At 47.1% G+C, this 24,096-nt stretch overlaps 1 protein-coding gene and 4 non-coding genes across 5 annotated transcripts; 2 read left to right on the top strand and 3 right to left on the bottom strand.

The window, feature by feature from the left end:
• Positions 1-531: 531 nt before the first annotated feature.
• Positions 532-618, bottom strand: Trnar-ucu (transfer RNA arginine (anticodon UCU)). The gene is given in 2 exon segments: positions 532-567; positions 582-618. It is a non-coding gene; the product is annotated as a tRNA-Arg (tRNA).
• Positions 619-1,131: 513 nt separating this feature from the next.
• Positions 1,132-1,213, top strand: Trnal-uag (transfer RNA leucine (anticodon UAG)). Its single transcript has one exon. It is a non-coding gene; the product is annotated as a tRNA-Leu (tRNA).
• A 434-nt stretch (positions 1,214-1,647) lies between these two features.
• Trnaq-cug (transfer RNA glutamine (anticodon CUG)) lies at positions 1,648-1,719 on the bottom strand. Its single transcript has one exon. It is a non-coding gene; the product is annotated as a tRNA-Gln (tRNA).
• Positions 1,720-2,210: 491 nt separating this feature from the next.
• On the bottom strand, positions 2,211-2,283 carry Trnak-uuu (transfer RNA lysine (anticodon UUU)). The gene has a single exon. It is a non-coding gene; the product is annotated as a tRNA-Lys (tRNA).
• A 1,141-nt stretch (positions 2,284-3,424) lies between these two features.
• Positions 3,425-23,615, top strand: Aloxe3 (arachidonate epidermal lipoxygenase 3). Its single transcript, XM_076870055.1, has 15 exons — positions 3,425-3,586; positions 4,154-4,358; positions 5,381-5,462; positions 5,997-6,116; positions 6,398-6,523; positions 9,329-9,432; positions 9,961-10,133; positions 10,899-11,042; positions 11,126-11,329; positions 11,423-11,509; positions 12,088-12,257; positions 12,841-12,962; positions 17,673-17,773; positions 18,321-18,491; positions 23,436-23,615. Exons 1-15 carry the CDS (start codon positions 3,440-3,442, stop codon positions 23,613-23,615), a joined length of 2,136 nt encoding a protein of 711 aa, XP_076726170.1. The 5' UTR covers positions 3,425-3,439.
• The last annotated feature ends 481 nt before the right edge of the window (positions 23,616-24,096 follow it).

Here is a 24,096-nt window from a genome sequence, read left to right as displayed (position 1 = left end):
CTTTTGGGGGTGGGGTGGGGGCGGGGGCTGGGGGAGGGGTAGAGACTCCAGCCGGAGGGCAGCAGAGGGACCCGGGCATCCGGGCAAGGTGTTGGGGAGGGCGGCGGGGCGCGCGGGCTCAGCGCGCGGGTGAAATGTGGTCTATATTAGAGTATCTATATAAATATATATTCCCTGGTTCCTGTCCCTTTTCCCTGCCCCCAACCCCGCGTCTAGGATTGTACCTTTCTAACCCCAGCCCAGCCCCAGCCCCTTCCCGAGTCCCTAGTGCATGGAATAAAATGGTTATTAAATCCCGGTGTGTCCCGGAGCCGGGGGCCTGCCTTTATCTCGGCGTCCACGCCCACTTTCCCTTCCCTTCTGTTTCCCATCCCCAGTCCTACTCTCCAAGGCCCAAGCTCCGGGGTAGACAGGTAAGTAAAGAAGAGAGCAGAGCGGATACTGAGGTTGGAGCTGAGACCAAGACGAAAATGCAGATAGGGCAGGGGGAAAAGGTCGGACAGAGAGAAAAGAACAAACTTGAAATAAAACCGACTCTGGTGGGATTCGAACCCACAACCTTTGAATCGCTCTTTCGTCACTAGAAGTCCAATGCGCTATCCATTGCGCCACAGAGCCACCTGGCGGGCGGTAGCGTCTCGTAGCTTACGGGTAGTAGCATGGGGGAAGGGGCAGAATGACAGTGTTGTTGACAGGAAATTGGGCGGGGTGTGTTAGGAGCCTATGGTTAGGATCTCCGAGGCCAGCCGGGGAGAAGTATGTTGCTCAAGCACGTGCGCTAGGTGGGAGTGAGGGCGCACAAGTGTTCCAGAAACAGGGAGGGAAAGCAAACAAATAGGAGCGAGCAAATAAGTGCAGAGCTTCGGCTGCCCGCTTGGAAAGTGCTTCCAGCTCAAGTGCAGTCCAGTCCCACGTAGCCCCACTAAATAAACTTGTTTTGCTATAAATTTCTGAGTCCCTGTCTTTTGGTTTGTTTTGCCATTGTCACGATGCAGTTCAGAGGCTCGACGGTTCCCTGTTCTTGAATTTTAAATGTGAAAAGGGAAATTAGTCAATTTAACGTTATCGTCTCTAGCCCCATTTTCCTTCTGCTCTCTTAGGAGGACAACGAAGACGACGAGTTCCCATGCAGGTAGCGTGGCCGAGCGGTCTAAGGCGCTGGATTTAGGCTCCAGTCTCTTCGGAGGCGTGGGTTCGAATCCCACCGCTGCCAGGCCAGAGTTTTTCCCTTGAGCTTTATTATCGTGAATGAGTGCCAAGAGCACACCAGGGGTGTATAATTTTATACAAGGATCGTCGATAGGTGTTTTAACTGCTGACTGTTCTCTTTGATTTCCGAGGCAGATAGTGGATATACAACCATACCCCAAGCCAAGATCTGACAGAAACTGTTTGTGTAAACGTGTATTTCATAGTTGGTCTTCATTTTGACATCGTCCCCAAGTATCTCAAAATTAACACGATTTCCAAAATATCTCAATATCCAGTAAGTTATCCTTGGATGTCTGTTATAGTGGCTGCAACTATCCTGTTTGAAGACTTCAAAGAAAGGTCTTAAGTAGTTTCTCTCGGGTCGCATGAGAATGTCACTTACAAAATCAGCAAATAATACATTGGGTGTAGTGGTATCAAACCTAAGAAAAGTTAAGGTTCCACCGAGATTTGAACTCGGATCGCTGGATTCAGAGTCCAGAGTGCTAACCATTACACCATGGAACCCCTCTTTTGGGCCCTTCTTCGAAGATTATATACATTACTTAACACCCTATTTTGTCATTTACGGAAACCCGAACAACCGCTCCTGGTTACTGAGTATCTGAAATGTTAATAAATATGTACTGTCAATGTCTAACGCTTAAGGCTGTACGAAAAAAGAAAAAAAAAATTATTAGAAATGCATATTAAAATAAGAGTCGGGAGATGGGGTTAAGTAAAATATATTAAGATATTTCACCCTATTCTTTTTACTCTTTTTGATGTGGTTACTAGAAAATTTAAATATATGTTTGCGTAGCTTTTGCTACCTTCCCTCGGGCATTCGTTCGACTTTCTTGAAAATAAATCCCTGACCCACCTAACAGCATTTCCTCGTAAAAGAAGGTACTGTATTTTTCTTTTTATCATGCTTTTGTTGAAAGGAGAAATGTAATATATTAGCTGTATTCGAAAACAAACCTCACAGATAGTGGGAGGGGAAAAAAAAAAGCAGACGCCCGAACAGGGACTTGAACCCTGGACCCTCAGATTAAAAGTCTGATGCTCTACCGACTGAGCTATCCGGGCTCTTGTCAGAGGTGCTTTCTCTTATCTACAAGAGGTTTCCCGTATGAACGCGCAGGCTTGTAGAATGGTTTAAGAACTGTGTGCTTTTAGGCAAAGGACCCTGACACCCACTTAGAGAAAATGGTTGTGGCGCACCAGCTGCTAATTGAACTTTTTTCACTTTCCTTCTTTAGAACGCTGTGAAGGCTGAAACTCGGGCTGGAGCTTCGCGGAGTCTGAAACCTTAGATGCCCGGACTGGCCCCGCGGGGCCGCTGCGGGCTACAGTCTTTTCTTCCCAAAAGGTTCCTCTCTGGCCCCTGTGACCTGCATCCTGGAAATCTCGGGCTCTCGGGCTCTCGGGCTCCCAGGATCCCGCCCATCGGCGGCAATCTGAGGGCGGACCAGGAGCGAAAAGAATGCCACCTGAAGCCTTTAGATACTGTGCACTAGGACTCTATTTTATTCTCTCCATCGGCCCTTTTCCAAGGGAGAAACTGAGATCGGGTGTGCCAAAGGCTGGAGATAGGGCTGAGTGTGCGGAGTGGTAGGAGAGCTTTTGCTGACCTCCCCGTGGTGTGCTGTGCTGGGATGAGTCTGCCACTCACCTGCAAGTGGTTATAGTCACGTGTGATTTATGACCGTAAGCGGCTCACCTGTGAATAGTGAGTGATTCACATGGATGATTCACGTGTAGGAATTCGGTTCCTCTGTGCTCAGTTCTGTCTGGGAGATAGGAGAAAAGGGTCTTGGAGGAAATTGAGGAGCGAGTATATAAAGGCCCCAGGGATCAGTCGAGTCTCCTGAGTCCCAGGAGAAGAGCAATGTTCCAATGATACAGGCATCATCTCCTCCCTAACTTTGTTCCTCCCTCCCCAGTGGACCCAGGCTCCTGATATTCATCTGGGTGAGCCAGCCAGAGGGACCGGCTGTGCAAGCAAACAAATATTAGGGTGCAAGTCTGTGGGCGGGGAGAGGAAGTCCAATCCAACAGCCAGAATCTTCGGTGAGAGAGGAAAGCAGGTGCATCCCAGAGAGAGCTGGGACCTTCCTCAGGCCTACCCTTCCCTAGCCCCTAGCCCTCAGCATCCCACCCTGCCGCAACTGTCGGTCATCTCCTCCAGGCCATTTGCTGCTGTGGCCGGCGTTGCCTGGGGCATTCTTCCTTTCCTCCCACCATGGCAGTGTACCGCTTGTGTGTGACCACTGGTCCCTACCTGAAGGCGGGCACACTGGATAACATCTCTGCCACACTGGTGGGCACGTGTGGTGAGAGTCCGAAGCAGCGGCTGGATCGAGTGGGCAGGGACTTCGCCTCTGGATCGGTAAGTACAAAGGAGAAAGAGAAAAACCTCTGAGGGGAAGGTCCCGCAGACACCCTGAAGGAGGGGAGGGGTTGGTTATCCCTGCTGGACTCTCCCGTTTTTGCTGAACTCGGGATGCTCGCCCTGACCTCTTTTCTGGGATGATAAACCTTTCCCAGGCACTAAGGTACAGAGGAAGAAGTACAGGCAGAGGCTTCCTGGCTCCTCCCATAATGGACAGTGGGCTTTGGGCAAGTCTCTTTCCCTCTCGGAGCCAGTTTTCCCTTCTTTAGAGCTGATCGCCTGCCTTCATCAGTCTCAAGGTTATTTGCTAGTGGCCTACGTTAGTGTGTCCCACCAACCAAGATGACTAGGGAAATCCAGTGCCAGCTCTGCTCACACATCCCCTGCTTCTACCTGGATGAGGGGCTGCATTTTTCTCATTCACAAAGGAACTGTGTGTGTGGGTCAGCAGCAGCTCAGGTTTATAAATTGGCATAAGCCGAGATGTGGATGCACCTTGCAGAGTGCAAGGTTGGCCTTGCCAGTTACCTGCCTTTCACCAGCTTGCTCCCTTGGTCATCCCAGGTACAGAAGTACAAGGTGCGCTGCCCAGCAGAGTTGGGCGAGATCTTGCTGCTACGCCTTCACAAGGAGCGCTACGCTTTCTTCCGTAAGGACTCCTGGTACTGCAGCCGCATCTGTGTCACTGCCCCAGATGGTACCATTATCCACTTCCCCTGTTATCAGTGGATTGAGGGCTACTGCACCATGGAGCTGCGGCCAGGAACAGGTGGGCCAGAGGGTAGGGCTGCTCTATACTCCAGAAAGCATCTTTTGAGATTAAGGATGGTGTCTCCCTGTGTGCAGAATGTATGACATAGGCATGGGATTAGGAACTGTGCTTCCACAAAGATGTTTTCTGAAAAATATGCTATTAATACCCTGAAATACAAAGTCTTTCTGGGCAATATTTACTCCTCTGCAGGCACACACAGACTCACACTCTTACACACACACACACACACACACACACACACAGCTAAGCAATTTGTGTTCCACAGCCTCCATCTGCACTCTTTAGATAATTCATCTGGAACCCAGAAGGAACCAGCAAGCTAATTAGATTTCAATAGGTGGAGAAGCCCTGAATGTATAGACAATGTATAGACAATCCCCCACTTTTAGCTTTTCTAGAGAGAATGAATGAAATCCCTGAATGAATCCCTTGTTGAATTTGTGGGGTCTTTTCAAGGATATTGGGCTTGAGTCCCTCCTGACTCCAGAGCTGGCATCTCCACAGAGGAAACAGCAGGCTGCTCTGTTTGTCTCACACATCCCTGAGTGTCAGGGATGAGTGATGATATTCCAGGTCAAGGGTAGTTGAATGAACATGGCCTCATAGACTTCACTATGAAATGCCATCCTTCTGCACAGTGCATCCATTAATCCTCAAATATATTTGTTAATTTATTAGTTGTTTCCGAAGTGCCTGTTATATGCATGGTGACTGGGGCCATGCCAACTGCGGTGAATACAAAAAAATGAATAGAATGTGACCTGCCTCCAAAGAGACAACAGTCTAGAGATGATTTTTTTCTTAAAGGAAAAAGTTAGAAAAGTGTTATAATTTGGGGATGTAGTTGACTCAAATCCCTGATGAGTGCATGAAGAACACGGGAGCATTCCCCATGTAATACACATGAAGATGGCTATGAGATTGGGCTCAGGTGTTAGGGGGTACAGGCTGTGTTTGTAGGAGGAGGTGTTATTTGAAAAGAGACTTATATGAAGAATAATTTTCATTCCCTGCAGCAAAAACTATTTGTCAAGACTCCCTTCCCCTTCTTCTGAATCACAGGAAACAGGAGCTCCAAGCCCGACAAGAATGCTACCGGTGAGGGTGGGCTAATTTGACTTTTTTTTTCTCTCATCTGTATTCTGACTTCAGCTTTAATCAGATCGTTCCTAACTCTGACATGGGTTTTAACCTCAGGGGCCCAATTCTGATCAGGACCTCATTTAACTCTAACCCCAAGCCAGGCATGGTGGCACTGGCTTATAATCCCAGCAATTACAGAATCGGAGGCAGGAGGATTGCAAATCTGAGGCCAGTCTGAGAAATTTAGGGAAACACTGTTTCAAAATAAAAAAAAAAAAAAAAAAAGAAGGACTTGAAATGTAGCCTAGTGGTAGAGCATGTGTTGAGCATGCTTGAGGCCCTGGGTTTAATCCCTAGCATTGGAAAAAAAAAAAAAAAATCCTATCAGGATCTGAAGCCCAGTGCCTTCATTGAGAAATTTCCAATTCTCTGTTGCTTGCCCCCAAAGTGAGTGGTCTCTAGAGTTTTAATCTGAAGTCATATTTTTAAAAGCTAAAGCTTCTGTTTATCCCAAGTTTGATCTGCCACTTCTGGTCTTTCTCTGGGCAGCTGGAAGATCTATGCCCCTGGTTTTCCCCGAATGGTGGATGTCAGCAGCTTTGAGGAGATGGAGTCAGACAAGAAGTTTGCCTTAACCAAAACGACACCTTATGTAGAGCAGGAAGACAGGTGAGGGCCAGGGCTTGGGAAGGAGGTGGAGGGGTGTAAAGTTGGGAGTATGGGGGCCGAGTGGCCTAGAAGGAGGAGTCTATAACAAATACAGTTTAATTCAAGTATCAGGAGCAGAGGGGGACCAGGGATGGGCCTGAGGGGTCTAGCAGAGAGGGCAAGGGAGGAGCCAGGAGTGAGGGGAGATGTGAGGTTAGGACTGAGTGAGGTAATTAAGCGGAATGGGTCACAAGTTCTACTGATTGGTTTCCATCCTTCCTCCTCCCACCATCTCTTCGCAGCCCTGGGAATCGTTACCTGCCTGGCTTCCCTATGAAAATTGACATCCCATCCCTGCTACACATGGAGCCCAATATTCGATACTCAGCCACCAAGACCACCTCGCTGATCTTCAATATCATCCCTGCGTGAGGCCACTGCCCTCTCTGCACTCCTGCTTGCTGTCCCTTCTGCCCCACCCCTTTGATGCACATCTCACATCTTTGCCCCAATACCTCTCCCTGCCTTCCATTTTCATCTCCCGCTGATCCCAGGCTCCCCCTACCTATTCCCCACCTCCCTTTTCCTTATCTCTCTGTCTCCCCACTCTCTGCCACCTCTGCCACTCTCAGAGCACCTACTCTGAGTGTGGACTGAGAGATACTGGTGAGACCATTGAGCAGGACAGAGGCCCAGTCCTTAAGCTATAAGTAGGTGGAGCCAGACCACCTCCAGCTCAAATCCCATAACCAACACTTTCTAGCTCTGTGTCCTTGATTTCAACTTTAGTCTCTAAAGAATCTCCTCACTTGTAAAATGACAATAATGCTGGGTATGGTGACACACACCTGTAATCCCAGCTACTTGGGATGCTGAAGCTGGAGGATCAATTTTTCAAGGCTGCCTGGGTGACTTACTGAGATTGTTTCTCAAAATGAAATGAAAAGGGGCTGAGGACAGAGCTCAGGCAGTAGAACGCTTGCCTAGAATGTGCAAGGCCCTGTGTTCCATACCCAGGACCACAGGGGAGAAAAATTATCCCTACCTCATAGATTTTGAGAAGCATTAAGACAGACATCCAGCATATAATAATCTCTCAATAGATTTTCCTTAGTAGTAGTATTCAGAGACAGCCTTTGGAGGGAGGAATTCACAGGGCCACTAAGGAGGCATTCATGCAGTTAATTAGCCATCAAAGGAGTCAGCAGTTTAAGTCAATAACTGGAACTCTAAGTGTGATATGGCTGGAATCCAGTTAACCCTCTGGGTTCCTGGAGAGGAGAGGGGTCAGTTGAGTCCAGGCAGTTCCTTTTGGGAAAAGAGGTGGGGTTGAAGCAGGCTGGGGAGAGAGATGAGGGGAGAATAGGTGGGTCCTGCCAAACCCTGGGTTGGGGACAGAAAGCCAACAGCTTTGACAGGAACAGGATACTTAGCTGGTCACCTGTGCAGGGGCTGTATGTGGCCTTCCAGAGAAGGCCAGGACAAGGAGCTGGGCCTCCATTTCTTGAACCTCTATGTCTAGGATGATTCTTTACAAAAGCAATAGACGGAAGGGAGTGCAGAGGCGGGGGAGTGGACATACTGGAGTGTGTGCAATGCTTGAAGTGTGTAGGCAGTGTGTCCTGGCTTGGCCTTTAGGACAAGAACACCTTGAGAGTCCCAGTTAGGACTAGGGACCAGAGGAGCATCTGAGAAGGCAGAAAGAGTCCTTTCATTGGTTCTCAGATATGCAGGTTTAGGCAGAAAAGGGTCCAGGAATCCATTAGAATCACCATTCTGGGGCTCAGAGAAGGGTCAGAGGGAAAGGGAGCTGATGTTTTGCTCCATCCAGGAGTTTACAGGGAATTGAGCATGGGGTGACTTCAGGGTGTTGTGAAAGAAATTTGTGGCAGGCCCTAAGAAAGGAAAGATATCTCTCTCTCTCTCTTTCTCTCTCTCTCTCTCTCTCTCTCTCTCTCTCTCTCTCTCTCTCTCCCCCCTCCCTCTCTCCCTCCCCTTTATTTGCCTCCTTAGCCTCTGCTTTCATGATTACTTTCCTGCCAGTTTTTTTCATCTTCTGGGTTTTGATTGGCAGGCATTGAGCAAATATTTGTGGGATGAATGAGCAAGTGCTTAGTGAGTCCAAGTGGTCATGAATCCCTCCTTCTCCTCTGCCTTCCCCAGTTGCTCATACTCTTTAGGGCACATTAATGTCCTTATGTGGGCTAACTTATTGACTGATTGCCACAAGCTGACCAGTTCCATGCTCCATTCCCTTTCTTTTGGTTCAGTCCACTTGATAAGTGCTTATTAGAAGCTGGGTATCTTGGGGCATACAGACTGAGTCTTGCCCTAAAAAGCTCACCGTCTAATGGGGGTGAAATATATATCCTACCCTCCGACACACACTATGTTGATAATGAATGCAGGAGATAGTGGGTGTTTCATGCAAGACCCAAGGCATATTTTGGGGAAGCTGAGTCAGGCAAGACTTCATAAGGACTTCACATCAGAGACGCATCTAGAAGAACAGATAGATCTCATAGTAGGTAGAGATGTAGGATATGGCTTTTTAGGAGAGGCCCAGCTTGAATGAAGCTCAGAGGCAGGGGAATTTAATCTCAAGCATTTTCCCCCCGACTGTAAAATAATGTTCACTATAAAAAAATTTAAACAGTATACACATTTACACAAAGTCCTCTCAGCTTGCCAATTCCACTTTCACTAGTCCATTGTAGAAAGTTCATCTTTGAGCCAGGTGTGATATCCATGCCTATAGTCCCAGATACTCAGGAGGCTGAGGCCAGAGGATCACTTAAGCTCAGGAGCTCAAGGCCTTGGTTAGCCTTGTCTAGTGCGCAGAAAAAGCTGGAAAGGTTGATTGAAACTGACTGATGGGGAGCTTCATGGACTACTCAGGCTTGGCACTTGGAGCTTTGTTCTGTAAGCAGAGTGGGGCCAGTGAGGGTCTGGGACAAGATGGAAGGTTAAATAAGGCAGCCCAAAGTACCAGTGAGCATGACTTCTCTGTATCTGGGGCGAGGGCAACACTTTTGCATGCCTGCCAGGGATGTTTGCTTTTGAACCAGGTACCCCCCATGCTACAGAGCCTCACTGAAACCTAGACTTTTTCTCCCAAGTGTATTGTTAAGCACTTTCTACTCTGGGAAATGACTCTGTCAGTTCTTTCCAGGCAGGAACACAGTGGCCCCCAACAGACCCCAGGCCTCACTCTCACCTTCCCCATCCTTAAGGTCCTTGGGCATGAAGATTCGAGGGCTGCTGGACCGCAAGGGCTCCTGGAAAAAGCTGGATGACATCCGCAAAGTCTTCTGGTGCCACAAGACCTTCACCTCAGGTGTGCAGAGCTAAACAGGGGATGCCCACCCTTCAATTTACCTCCCATTCAGACCTCTTCCTCCCCTTCCTGGGACACAGTCCTCTCCCAGTTCTCCCAGGGAGACTGCTGGATTCAAGTGGGAGAAACGCCTGGTTCCACTGATGGTATCCTCCAGATTCTCCTCTGAGGAGGAGATAAGAATAGGGAAGTGAGAATAGAAGGACACTGTCTTCCCAAAATAGGTTCATGGTCATTTAGGAGTTCTGATCTTGATCAGGGGCACACAGTTCACTCCTTACTCCTGCTACCAGGTGTTCTGAGCTTTGGGTTCAGAAAGTCTTAGGTTCAAATCCCTGCTCTACCATTCAAGTGGGTAAGTCACTCCATCCCTCTGACCCTCTGTATCTAGCATTCAATTAAAGATGTAATTGTACCTACCTCATAGAGTCCCTGGAAGAAAAACCTAAGAATGAGTAAGGGCTAGGCAGGACCAGGACCTAGGGAAGTAGTTTTGAGACCTACTGGTCCCTTCTCTTGCTCCCCTAGAGTATGTCACAGAGCACTGGTGTGAGGACAACTTCTTCGGGTACCAGTACCTGAATGGCGTCAATCCTGTCATGCTCCATTGCCTTTCCAGCTTGCCCAGCAAGCTGCCAGTCACCAATGACATGGTGGCCCCCTTGCTGGGACCAGGCACCTGTCTGCAAACAGAGTTAGAGGTTGGTGAGGAACTTAGCAGTGGGCCTAATAAGTGGGACATGGGTGGGTTGCCATGATGGACAAAGGGTGTGTGTGTGGAGGGTAAGGTTGGAATGGCCCAGGCCTGTGAGCCTCAGCTTCTGCACAGCCCTGGGCCCTGCACCTTGTTCAAGTAGAGCAGATTTTGGACAAGAGCCAGATGGGCTTGGGATGGTTTGAGGACTGTTGGGGAACTCCAAGATCCCTGGTGCTGAGAGAAAGCTGCTTTAGGATAGGTCAATGGCAGGGCCAACAGAGATAGTTGAAATAATAATGAATGACTAGGAGCTTCGAGAATGTAGGAGTAACAATGATTCAGTCTCTCTAGGGCAGCCAAGCCCTCAGGAATTGTCCAGAAGGTTAGAGATGTCGTTGGTTAATTTTTTTTTGAGTGTTGATTTGCTGTTATTGGATACACAGAGGTCAGACCTCAGAAGGGAATTACATCTGAGTTGAGAGAGTAGAAGGACCAGGTATGGTGGGGAGGAGAGGACGTTGGCTTGTCCAAGTCGAGAGGCCAGGGGAGAGATTGCTCAAAGACAGACTCACCTCGACCTCATTCCGGACATTCTGGGAAGGGTGCGGTACCCAGTTTATGGCTACCCACTTGGCCATAAGTGCAGGCACCAAGAATTGCTGAGGCTGGAAATGGGGACATCAGCTCCTCCTTGAGGCAGGCAGAGAACGGAGAGGGAAGATGAGCACTGGTGGGGAGGGTATGCTAAACCTCCGTGCGCCTTCTCCAGAGGGGGAACATCTTCCTAGCGGACTACTGGATCCTGGAGGAGGCCCCAGTCCATTGTCTAAATGGTCGTCAGCAGTATGTGGCAGCCCCGCTCTGTCTGTTGTGGCTCAACCCCCAGGGGGCGCTGCTGCCCTTGGCCATCCAGGTGAGCCTGAGGATGGGGCTTCGGAGGTTGGGGCCCCCTGAGGACAGTCTCGAGTCTCGCCTCCTCCTTACTCTTGGGTGCAGCTCAGCCAGACCCCCGGGCCCAATAGCCCCATCTTTCTGCCCACTGACTCCGACTGGGACTGGCTGCTGGCCAAGACGTGGGTACGCAACTCTGAGTTCTTGGTGCACGAAAACAACACGCACTTTTTGTGCACGCATTTGTTGTGTGAGGCCTTCGCCATGGCTACGCTACGTCAGCTGCCACTCTGCCATCCGGTCTATAAGGTCCGTAGCAAAGCGGTCTAGGGACGAAGGGGGCGTGGCCCGGGCGGCATTTCCCCCTGATCTTTAGTTCACGTGACCTCTTTCCACTCGCAGCTCCTGCTTCCCCACACTCGCTACACCCTGCAAGTGAACACCATCGCAAGGGCCACACTGCTCAACCCCGAAGGCCTGGTGGACAAGGTGCAGCCTCCCTGCCGCAGCTCTGAGGCCCCACCCTTGAGTATGCTTTGTCCCGCCCATAAGCTTTGTTCAGCCTGGAACCATTCCGCAACCCGGCTGGCTGCTTTCCACAAGCCCCGCCCCTCTGTGCCAGTCTTCCAACTTGCCGGATTTATAAACCGTCCGCATTTGCCAATTTTCCCACAAAATCTCAAAGTGGAATAAACAGCAGTGGGGATCTGGGGGGTCCCCACTAAGACTCCACCCCCACCCCAAGCCACCGTTTTTTTCTAGGCAGTACACCTCCAGCTCCAGCACTACCCTCATCTGATTGCGCTCAGTCAGGCTCCTACCTCCCTGGCTATTAGGTCATATTTTTAGTTATCAAATATTTCAGGATCTTCCCTCTGCACGTAGCGGAGCTGCAACCTGGGCAGCCTGTGTCAGGGAGGCCCATCTGGATGCCTGATCTGTGATCGTGGAGGGTTTGGCTAACCTCAGAAGCCCCTCCCTGGACCAAGTCGCTAGCCCCATCTCCTATCCAGGCCCTGGGGTGGGGTTTGGGCAAGCCGGAGAGCCAAACTGTTCTGTGTCTGCAGGTCACGTCCATCGGGAGGCGCGGTCTCCTCTACCTCATGAGCACGGGTCTGGCCCACTTCACCTACACCAATTTCTGCCTTCCCGATAGTCTGCGGGCCCGTGGTGTCCTGACCATCCCCAATTACTATTACCGAGACGATGGCCTGAAGATCTGGGCGGCCATTGAGAGGTGCGGTCCCAAACCATCATCCCCTCCAGACCCAGCTCCTGGTGTCTGGGCAGTGTGGGGCCCCTGTGTGTTCCTTCCAGTTGAGATCCTTGGGGCTGGGGATTCCAGATATTTTCAGACTCCAGACCAGGGAGGAATTGGAATTGGGGTGTCTTGTGAAATGGCAGCTAGAAAGGTATTGAGTGTAGTGAATGCAGTGGATGAAGGGAAAGGAAAGGGGGTGTCCAGAGGAGTCAGAGGTCAAGACTTTGTCCAACAGCTCAGGAGAGCTGTGACCTCCAAACAGGCAGGCTCCCTCCCGAGTGGTGAATGAGGAGGAGGATGCAACCTGAGGCTGTTGGTGCATTCTCCCCCAGGACCCTGTGCAGAAAGGAGGACCAAAGCCTCTGTGACTCAGGACAGGAATGATATTTCAGGGAGTACTGGGCCCTCAGGTCCACACTGAGCTCCCCCAAACACTGGGGGACTCTCAATGGACTCTGACAGCCTGCCTCTCCCCAACCTAAGTAGCAGTGGACCTTGGTGTTCTGGCTAGGCTTGGGCTCAAGGTCACTTCAGGGGCATCAGCATCTCTTTCCTGCAGCTTTGTCTCAGAAATCGTGGGCTATTATTATCCCAGTGATGCGTCGGTGCAGCAGGACTCCGAGCTGCAGGCCTGGGTCGGTGAGATTTTTGCTCAGGCGTTCCTGAACCGGGAGAGCTCAGGTATTCCTTGTCCGTTCCCATCCCCACCCCAAACCCCTACAGGTTCTTGATGATCCAGTTCTCCCTCTGGCTTCCTGGCTTCCATTAACAAATTCTTATTTTTACTGTCCCACTTAGCAGATGAGAAAATAGGTTCAGAGAAACTTACAGAGGCAGAATTCTGATCCTTCCACCTTTATAAAAACTCATCCATTCACTTTCACTTACTGAACTCTGAACGTGTTCAATGTGCAGCATGCAATGGTAGGAGCCATCTCTGACTTAAAAGGATTCTCGAACCTTCTCTCATGTCTTCTCATGCCTGTCCTGACAGGTGTTCCTTCCAACCACCAATGTCTCTTCATTTCCTGTGGCCAGAAACTTCTTCATGGTGTAGGTTGGTCTTGTTGTTGCCTGACTCCTGACTGACATTTGTCACCTAATCTTAGCTGTCCCCTGTCTTCTGGCACTGCCTGAAAGTACTCAACCACCAACACCAGTGGTGCCTCTCAACCTCCTTTCCTTAAACTCAATGCCAAGCAGATGCCCCCACACCACCCTAATTTCTTTAATCTTCCATTAGCTCCAGGGAGGTTATGGCCTCCTGACATTCCTATTTCTTCCTGAAATCCTGCAGTCTCCCCATCCCAGAATTTGGCTTGCCCTGGCTCTCTGACTTCTCTTTCTACCCCTCTGCGATGGAATGAGCTCTTCTCCTATTTCTCCTCTGTGACTGATTTTCAGAAATCCCATATTCCCCCTCTCTGAACGACTTTTCTTTTTGGCATCCCACTGTCACCCTTTATAGAGGAACTTCTGACCTTGCTTGGGTTAAAATGGTTCCAATGTCCATCCTTCAATTTTCTCAGCCCAGCCTGAGACTTCTCTCAGCATGGTTGTAGCTTTCAGCTGGCTTACTGCTTCTGGTGGCCCCACAGTGGAGTTCCTGTCTTTGGAGATCCAGGGAGGAGAGGTGGTCTCAGATCACCTTCATATGGAGAGAATAGCTGTTGCAGTTCTATCTGGGATGAGTTGGGGCTTGGAGCTTCTTTTTTTCTTTGTGGTACTGGAGATTGAACTCAGGGTCTCACACATGCTAGGCAAGTGCTCTAACACTGAGCTACATCCCCAGCCCCTACTTTCTTTCTTTTTTTTTTTTTTAAACAATAACAACAAAAATTTTTTTCAAACATATAGCAATGTATAGTATAATAACCCTTTTCCAGATTCAACAACACTATTTCTTATTAATCTGTTGCTTTTGTTTATTGATGGAACTTTTGCAAGTAAATTATAGTCATCCTATTTCACCCTAGTTAATATGTCTCTTAAAATATAACATTTTTTCTACAAAACCACACGACTATCTTAATTTCTCTTTTTTGCCTTCCTGGAGATTGAACGCAGGGCCTCATGCATAGTAAGCACCTAGGTAAGCACTGAGCTACACCCCCCAGTCCTACACTTACAAAACTGACAATAACTTCCAACGTCACCCCACATCTAGTCCACATTCAAGTTTCCCTACCTGTCCAGTTTTCCCCCAGTTGATTCCATTGATTCAGGAATCAATCAAGGATCACATGGTACACATTTTGTTAGTTTTGCCTCTAAAGTTGTTTTTAACTCAGAAGGACACCGCTTCCCCGTCTGCTTTTTTTTTTTTTTTAAAGAGAGAGAATTTTTTTAATATTTATTTTTCAGTGGACACAACATCTTTATTTTAATTTTATGTGGTGCTGAGGATTGAACCCAGTGCCCTGCGCATGCCAGGCAAGCGCATTACCACTTGAGCCACATCCCCAGCCCACCCCTCTGCTTTCTAAAATCATATGACATGGCCTCACGGAAGAGCCCAGACTAGTTGTTCTGCACAATGTCTCACCTTCCAAATTTCTCTCATGGTTTTCTCTTGATGTCATTTATCTTGTTCCTTTGTCTCCTGTATTTTGTAAACTGGAAGAAATACATAAAGGTTGTACATTTTTTGGCAAGAATATTTCTCAGGTGATGCTGTGTCCTCTGCATTGCATCATCCTCGGAGGTGCTTGATGTCAGATTGTCTCAGTGGTAGTGATGCCAACAGTGATTTCTAGGTTAAGGTGGTGACAGCCACCTGTTACTTGGATTTTTTAAAAGGTGACCTTTCCTGGTGTTCTGCCAACCTAATGTTGATAAGAGTCATCCTGATCTGCTTCTCCACCCTACCTGGTGTTGTTTTTTGTTTGGTTTTTGTTTTTCCTGTTTAAAAACTAGACCAAGTGGGCAGGTGGTGCACACCTATAACTCCAGTGGCTCAGGAGGCTGAGGCAGGAGGTTTACAATTTGGGGGCCAGCCTGAGCAACTTAGCAAGGCCCTAAGCAACTTAGTGAGACCCTGTTTCAAAATAAAAAATAAAAAGGACTGGGGATGTGGCTCAGTGGTTAAGCACCCCTGGATTCAATCCCTGGTAGCAAAAAAAAAGTTTGCAGGCAGAAGTATAGAGGTATAGTAATGCAGATACCCTGAGGCTGGAGCCTGTTGGTGTTTTTGAGGGCTATCAGGAAGGCCTGTGTGGCTGGAGTGGAGTGAGAAGAAGAAAAGTTGAGAAGGAAAAGAGAAGGAATGGGAACCAGATCATCTAGGGCCATGATAAGGTGAGTGAGAGATTAAAAGTTTCTAGCGAAAGGCAACATCATCTGATTTATGATTTCTTTTTCTTTTTTGTGGTACTGAGGATGGAACCCAGGGCCCTGAGCATGCTATGCAAGTGCTCTACAACCAAGTTACACCACCAATCTCTGATTTATGATCACTTTGGCTGTCATGTAAAAAACTGGCTGAACAAGGTGAAACTAGTGGGATTCATCCAGGAGAGAGATGATGGCAATTGGGTAGTGGTGGAGATGGAAGAGAGATGAGATTCTGAAAATCTGTGCCAATATGTATGGTATGAGATAAAAAAGAGGAGCAAATGCACATGTTTTGACCCGGGCAACTGGATAAAGAATGCAGTTGTCTCTTGATATCCAAGGGGATTGGTTCCAGAATCTCCACAGAGACAAAATCCTCAGATGGTATAGTATTTGCATAGAACCTACACACATCCTCATGCATACTTTAAATCATCTCTAGATTACTTTTAATACCTAATGTAGTGTAAATGCTATGTAAACGGTTGTCATACTATGTCTTAGGGGATAGTGAAAAGAAAAAAAAGTTTGCTGTTTCCCCCCCCCCCCCCAGATATTTTTGGTCTAAGTTTGGTCTAAGTTTGGTTGAACCCACAGTTGTGGAACCCCCTGTGCCGAAAGGGAACCACTGAGGGAAGGCTAGGATGGAGAGTTGGGGGAGTCAAGCATTTGGTTTTGTATGGTTAGATTGGAGGTGCCATGGGGATGGGGGGAAATCAGGGAAGCAGTTGCAGGTTTATGCTCACTGCTAAGTCAAGTTCAGGAGCCAGGAATGTGAATCTGGGAGTTGTCAGTGAGTGGGAGCTGGGCAAAGCCACAGACTGGGGTGTGGTACAGAGAGGAGGACAGAGGGCTGAGCTCTTCTCCCTCCAACTCTGACAGGGCTTCCATCTTTGCTAATCCCCCGCCCCCCCCCACACACACACTTTTTTGGGTACTAGGAATTGAACCCAGAGGTACTTTACCACTGAGCTACATTCCCAGCCCTTTTTATTTTATATTTTGAGATAGGGTCTCACTAAGTTGCTCAGGGCCTTGCTAAGTTACTAAGGCTGGCCTTGAACTTGCAATCCTCCTGCCTCAGACTCCTGAGTCATGCAATTACAGGTGTGCAGACTGCACCTACTCATCTTTGCCAATTCTTTTTTGTTTTTAAAGAGAGAGTGTGAGAGAGAGAAGGAGAGAGAGAGAGAATTTTAATATTTATTTTTTAGTTTTTGGCAGACACAACATCTCTGTTTGTACGCGGTGCCGAGGATCGAACCCGGGCCGCACGCATGCCAGGTGAGCACGCCACCACTTAAGCCACATCCCCGGCCCCTTTGTCAATTCTTTTCAAATTGTATTTATTTACTCATTTTTGAGATGGTGTCTTGCTATGCTGCCCAGGCTGATCTTGTATTCCTGGGCTCAAACAATCCTACCTTAGCCTCTTGAGTAGCTGGGACTACAGGCATGCACTGTTGTGCCCAGCTTCTGTCATCCCTTAACTTTGGGAGACCCCTTCTTTTCCTCCAGGAAGGTCTTTCCTAACCACTGTTGCCGCAGTGCCTGTTTCTGTCCTAGTTGTCTCTCCTTCAAAAGTCAAATCCTGGCCTTAGATATTTCTTTCTTCTTTCATCACTCTGTGCTTTTAAATAACACTTGGTGGTCATCTGTTTCTGCTATCAAGCAGAAGATGATTTATTATGGGGTGTTTGGATAGATCTTGGTAAATTGAGTAAATTAAATCATTAAGTGCTAATATGGGCTGCAGAGTTTTAGAGGTCAGAAAGAGGCAGCTTGGTGCTGGGCTTGAACCTGGCTTCATCATGAACCCTGTCAATCAAACATCTTTTTCCATCTCAGCACCCAGCTCCTATGTAGACCCCCTTCAGAAACCACAGACCTTGGTGATGGCCATCCCTAACTTCATCCCATCCAAAATCTTAGTCTAAAGACAGTTGTGGCCCATGTCCAAGTCCTTACTCTCCATTTGCAATGGGCTCCTGCCCTCAACTGCCCCTAGGAATTCAGTCCCTCCCATTCCCACCCTCTTCCTTTCCTCTCCACACCCAGGCTTCCCAAGCCGCCTGTGCACACCAGGAGAGTTGGTGAAGTACCTCACTGCAATCATCTTCAACTGTTCCGCCCAGCACGCTGCTGTCAATAGTGGGCAGGTAAGGTTGCAGAGAGTAAGCTTCATAAAAGGTGTGTTAGGCTTGGCAATGGGTTTGGTGCCAATGTTCAGGTTGAAAGCATGGGCAGATCAGGTTTGGGTGATTTTATGATCAGGGTTGGGGCTGGAATGGCAACTGGGCCAGTGATGGGTGATGGCTGGGTGGAGCTAGGTCCAGGGTTACAGTGGAGACTCAAGTTAGAGTTATGTTGGGAGTAGAGTTTGTGGGCTACTATCTTGGTCAGGACTGGACCAGGTGGAGTATCAGGTTGGCTCTGTGGCATGATAGCCCAAGGCCCTTTTCTAGGATTACCTACTCTCTAGGTCCTCCTCCCTCCCTGGTGACTCACCCCACCCAGTCCTGGAACATTGGGTAGGGAATGACAAGTGGTGAGCTGGGCTCCTGTCCCACTCCTGGGATTTTCCATAATCCCCTAATTTCCCAACAGCAAGACCTGGGATGGTGGAGGTGGGATTGACAATGATGAAGAGGAAGCTGGTCCTCATCTTCTGGCCAGCTGATCCGACTGGGGTGGGTGTCTCCACAGCATGACTTTGGGGCCTGGATGCCCAATGCTCCCTCATCCATGAGGCAGCCCCCACCTCAGACCAAAGGGACCACCACCCTGGAAAGTTACCTGGATACCCTCCCAGAAGTGAACATCACCTGTAATAACCTTCTCCTCTTCTGGTTGGTCAGCCAAGAGCCCAAGGACCAGGTGTGTATATAGTAGCGTGGATGAGGAGTGGGTCTTGCAGGGCCTGGGCTGTGGAGAAGGTGGGCAGTGATTGATTCCCCCAAAGACACACATTAAATCAAATACCAGTTTAGTGGCTGTGTTACAACTTCCATCTAATTCAGAAGTTTACCAATCCATCCATCCATCCATCCATCCATCCATCCAATCTTTCCCTCACCCATCAGTTACTCATACATTCTCCCAAACATTAAACAAAAATGTTTGGGTACCTCCCACACATCAGCACAGCATTGAGTGCCAGGCATTTAATGTTGAGTGAGACTTTCCTGCCTTTTAGAAACCTGTGGTTTAGTTGAGGAGATATGGGTAAATGAAGAAGGGCTGTAGGAAGTATACACATGTTAACTCCTCCATTTAACATGTACTTCCTGAGCAGTGTGCCAGATACTGGTGGGCAGCCACAGGCACCTTGTCCATGAGCTTTAGGGTTTAGGGACAAAGTAAAGATAGGGCCCTGTGGAAGCTAACAGGGTCTAGGAGAACCTGAGAAAGTTTCTTAAAGGAAGTGACATTGAAGCTGAAACCTGTGGGACAGATAGACAAAGGAGGGGCAGGGTTGGTTTCTAGTCAGAGGGAAGGATACAAGCAAGGAGTGGAGGGGAGATTCCAGTGATGTGTTTGTAGGATCATTATGGTTTAGTGCAGCAAGATGGCAGGTGGAGAGGAAGGTGGGTCTTTGCAGAATATTCGTTCAGAGGAAAATGGACAATAAGGGGGTCACTCAAAGGCTTTAAACCAGATATGACATGACTCAATTTGCTTTAGCAAGGGTGCTTCTGTGGCCATGTGAATGGGTGTTAGGGACAATTGTAGACTCAGGAGACAGAGAGGAGGCAGTTAAGTATCAGAGGCCAGATGAGTAGCCCTTTAATCACCAACTGCTGTCATTGCTATTCACACATTATTTTATCAGTCATGACTCTGCCTTCCAAGTCTTGCTCACAAGTTCTTCTCTGACACGTGAGCATCTTCTTTCTCTCATGCTTAACTCCATTTGTTGGTAGAAAGATTGAAAATATTTTATCTCCCTAGAAAATTTTGGTTTTGTTTTTGGAGACAGAATCTTGCTTTGTTCAAGGCTGACCTTGAACCTCTAGACTTAAGCAACCCTCCTGCCTCAGCTTCCAAGTAGTAGGGCAGGCAGGTGCCACAACCCCTAACTAAGAATAATTGTTTTTTCAGTGCCAGGGATGAAACCCAGGGCCTCAAGCATACTAGGCAAGCACTCTACCACTGAGTTACACCCCAGCCCTTCCTAGCAAGTTTTAACCAACCATCTTCTATCCTAGGAATGGCAGGATCTTGTCCCTGAATCTTGCCTTTCTCTGTTCCCAGAAGAATGAGTAGGCAGGAGGATGAGGGTGGAGGGTTCCTTCCTCATAAGCCAGTGAGAAGTTTAACTTGGAAACTTGTAAGGACAGCTGTCACTTACTGAGGATCCATCACTTAGTCATTAAATCAGATACTTTGCACACACTGTCTTAAAATACAAAATAAATTGTAGCTATATTTAAAGTGTTTAGTGTAGTGCTGGCATATAAATGTTCAATAGATGGTAGTTCATTTATGGGGGAAAAACTGAGGTTCAGAGAGATTAAGAAATTTGCTCCAAATCACTTAACTAAGAAGCAGACTTTGAATACAGCCTGTTGTATTATTGTGTTCAGCTCATCTGATGACTATGATACACTTTTAGAAGTTATATATCAGTCTGGTGAATAAGACATAAAACTGTTTCTTTGATAAGACCAATAATATAAAGAAGCTATAGAACTTAAATACACAACTTTAGGAATGGGGAAGGGAATACAGAGTTTTGTTGTTTTTTTTTTGGGTACCAGAGATTGAACTCAGGGGCATTTGACCACTGAGCCACATCCCCAGCCCTATTTTGTATTTTATTTATAGACAGGGTCTCACTGAGTTGCTTGGCACCTCACTTTTGCTGAGGCTGGCTTTGAACTCGAGATCCTCTATGTCACCATCCTGAGCTGTTGGGATAACAGACATGTGCCACCACAGCTGGTCAGAGGCTTTTAAACTATAAGAAAGTACTGATTACAAATTACATTGCTACATTCCTTCTTAGAATAAACTGGACTCCGTAACGTCACATTATTGTTTTACTATACACTATTGGCCTTCATTGGCTGGTATACTTGCTTACAGTTTTATACAAGCAAACTTGGAAATCTAGATGAAAGAAATTATTTTTTCTAGGAGAATGTAAGCAATTGAAACTTTGGAAGAGATGAAAACCAGATTTAAGTGTAAAAGTTTATAAAAGAGGGGCTGGGATTGTGACTCAGTGGTAGAGCTCTCGTCTAGCATGTACAAGGCCCTGGGTTCGATCCTCAGCACCACATAAAAATAAATAAACAAAATAAAGGTATTGTGTCCAACTACTTTTAAAAAAATAAATATTAAAAACAAGTTTGTAAAAGATATGATCTCTTGGAACAAGTTCTTCCTAAGTCATTCAAACTGCTTGAAAGCATAGAAAAAGGTGGAAGCCTCCTGAATAATTTCACTGAATTATAGAACCCTGACTCCAAGATGGGCAAAGGCAATAATATTTTTTAAAATATATATATTGTTAGCTGTGCATTGAAACAACACCTTTATTTTATTTATTTATTTTTTTATGTGGTGCTGAGGATCGACCCCAGTGCCTCATATGTGCTACCACTAAGCTACAATGCCAGCCCCCAAAGACAGCAATCTTTTTTAAAAAAATATATTTATTTGTATTTATTTTATTTTTATGTGGTGCTGAGGATCAAACCCAGAGCCTCATGCATGTGAGGCAAATGCTGTACTACTGAGCCACAACCCCAGCCCAAGACAGCAGTCTTTAAGAAGAGAGGAGGGTCTCATTAGAGGGCTCCAGTCTCAGATTGACTTACCACCTATATGACCTCAAATATATAATTTGTCCTCCCTAAGCCTCAATTTCCTTATCTGTCAAGTGGGCATGGTAAGAGTACCTGTCTTAAGATTGATGTACCCTTGTAATGGTACATGTAAAGTGCTTTACATGTTAGCTGTTATTAAGAAAATGAAATTATAAACTCCTTCCACTCAGCTACCACAATCTGAAAAATAAATCAGCCAATGAAGATCATAATGTCTAGTAGAACAGTAATGTGCCATGACAAAGTATCCTTTATTTTAGGAATGAAAGGTTGGTTTGGTTTAACCTTAGGAAATGTAGCAATGTAATTTGTTACATTAACAAAGAAGCATACCATATAATCATTTCAATATAGGATGAAAAAAGCATTTGATCAATGTGAAAAACATTTTAATAAAAACTCAGTGTCAAACGAAACCACTTGAAGGGTTTTTTTTTTGTTTTTTTTAATTGATTTTATTTTTTAAAATATGTGACAGCAGAATGCATTACAATTCTTATTCACATATAAAGCATACTTTTTCATATCTTTGTATATAAAGTATGTTCACGCCAATTCATGTCTTTATACATGTACTTTTTTTTTGAAGATTTTTTTTTAAAAATTGTTTTTAGTTGTAGGTGGACATAATACCTTTATTTTATTTGTTAATTTTTTATGTGATGCTGTGGATTGAACCCAGTGCCTCATGCATGCTAGGCAAATGCTCTACCACTGAGCCACAATCCCAGCCCTCCCCCTGAAGGGTCTTTGATAAAAATATGTTTAAGAAAATGGTGGGGGCTGGGGTTGTGGCTCAGACGTAGAGCACTTGCCTGGCATGCGTGAGGCACTGGGTTTGATCCTCACACCACATAAAAATAAAATAAAGATATTTAAAAACAAAAGAAAAAGAAAATGGTGGGACTGGGGATGTAGCTCAGTGATACAGCACTTGCCTAGCATGTGTGAGGCCCTGGATTTGATCCTCAGTGAGGGGAGGAGGGAGGGAGAGACGGGGAGGGAAAACTTATGATGAAATAATAGAGGTCTCCTCATTAGAATCTGGGACAGAAAATAATGCCCACTATTACTGCTATTATTTAACACTGATCTGAAGAGCTTCATCAGAGCAATAAAAACAAGAAACATAGTAGTACTGACAGCCAGTTTGTATGAAGGTTATATCAGGCCTGATGAGTGTGCTTGTTAGGAGACTGGGCCTGGGCATTGTGCTGGTGCACTAGTTGTATGAAGTGATGTGGAGAGAGGGACAGTTCTGCACACAAGTGGCATTGACACTAAAGGTCATTGTTCATTGTAATATTTTTTTTTGTTTGCTCTTTTTGGGGGCTAGGGATCAAATCCAGAACCTCATGCACATGGGGCAAGCATCTACCTCTGAGCTAACACCCCAGCCCTCCTGGTGACATTTCTTGATAGTGGTTAGCCATGTCGTAAAGTGTGACAGTGTCATGGTGATTGTGTTGGCAAAATTTCCATTATGTCAGTTCATTGTAAGGATGCCTCACAATTGGGATTCTGGTTGCTCTCAGGGGCTGTATTCTTGGATCTATTTAAGTACGTCTATGCTTATCTCAGTTGCGTGATGAACATGATTGTGTTCTTCTACTTCAAAAAGTAGCTCAGGGCATTGGAAAGAAACTTTAAAGAATATCTAGTTCAATTCATCCACTTTGAGATGCAGGAATTAAGTCTCAAAGAGTCAAAGTCACACACAAAAGGTCAGCAACGGGAACACTGAATTTAAGTTGGCTGGCTCCCAAATCTGTCTCTTATACCTTGTGGGCTCTGGGTGTTGGGAGGCTGTTTGGAGTCAGGCTGTATGGAGTGATGATTTGGGGTGGTGGTTTGAAGGATTTGTTCGCAATGGCCATCATGGGGTCGTGCCTGTGACTGCGAGGGTTGCCACATGTGATCCTTCTTTATCCTCCATGCTATGTGAACATCATCCTGAACTGTCATCTGTATTTTTTTTTTTTCCCAGAGACCTCTGGGCACCTACCCGGATGAACACTTCACTGAGGAGGTCCCACGCCAGAGCATTGCCACCTTCCAGAACCGCCTGGCTCAGATCTCAAAAGATATCAGGGAGCGGAACCAAAGCCTGCCCCTGCCCTATGCTTACCTGGACCCTCCCCTCATTGAGAACAGTGTCTCCATCTAACCCCCTCCTCAGACCACCCCAGAAGAAAGGAAGATCAAAGCTTGAGGAAGTCAAGTTTCTCAGGGTCTTCCAGACCCTTCCATCCTCCCTGTTCTCAGCCTGAACCTTCTTTTCTGCAAATGGGGAACTTTTCAGCCAAGATGGCTCTAGAATCATATGAATGGGCCATGAATTGTGAGGGATCGGGATAACAGTGCGTGTGTGTGTGGGGGGGGAAGCCGCTGACTAAAGCCAAATGCACAATAGACTTCTAGAAAAGGAAGGAACCCTTGTGCCCCTTGCCCTACTTTGGGCACTTCCTGTTCCAGTCTCTTGTGGGAATCTACCTCCTCCCATTGGGATGCCCAGCTTGGGTTCCCAATCTCTCCTTCCCAGTCCTCCCTATGCCCATCCTCTTTCTCATACTGTGGCTGTTCGATTCCCCTTGTCTCCATCCCTAGGACCAACCAACCCAGCTTCCCTCTCTGGAAGAGTCTGGAAA

The sequence above is a fragment of the Callospermophilus lateralis genome, chromosome 11 (assembly GCF_048772815.1).
Source record: "Callospermophilus lateralis isolate mCalLat2 chromosome 11, mCalLat2.hap1, whole genome shotgun sequence".
NCBI classification, from domain to species: domain Eukaryota; kingdom Metazoa; phylum Chordata; class Mammalia; order Rodentia; family Sciuridae; genus Callospermophilus; species Callospermophilus lateralis.
Note: the sequence above shows the minus strand (reverse complement) of the source record. Positions and strands in the feature narration are given on the sequence as shown.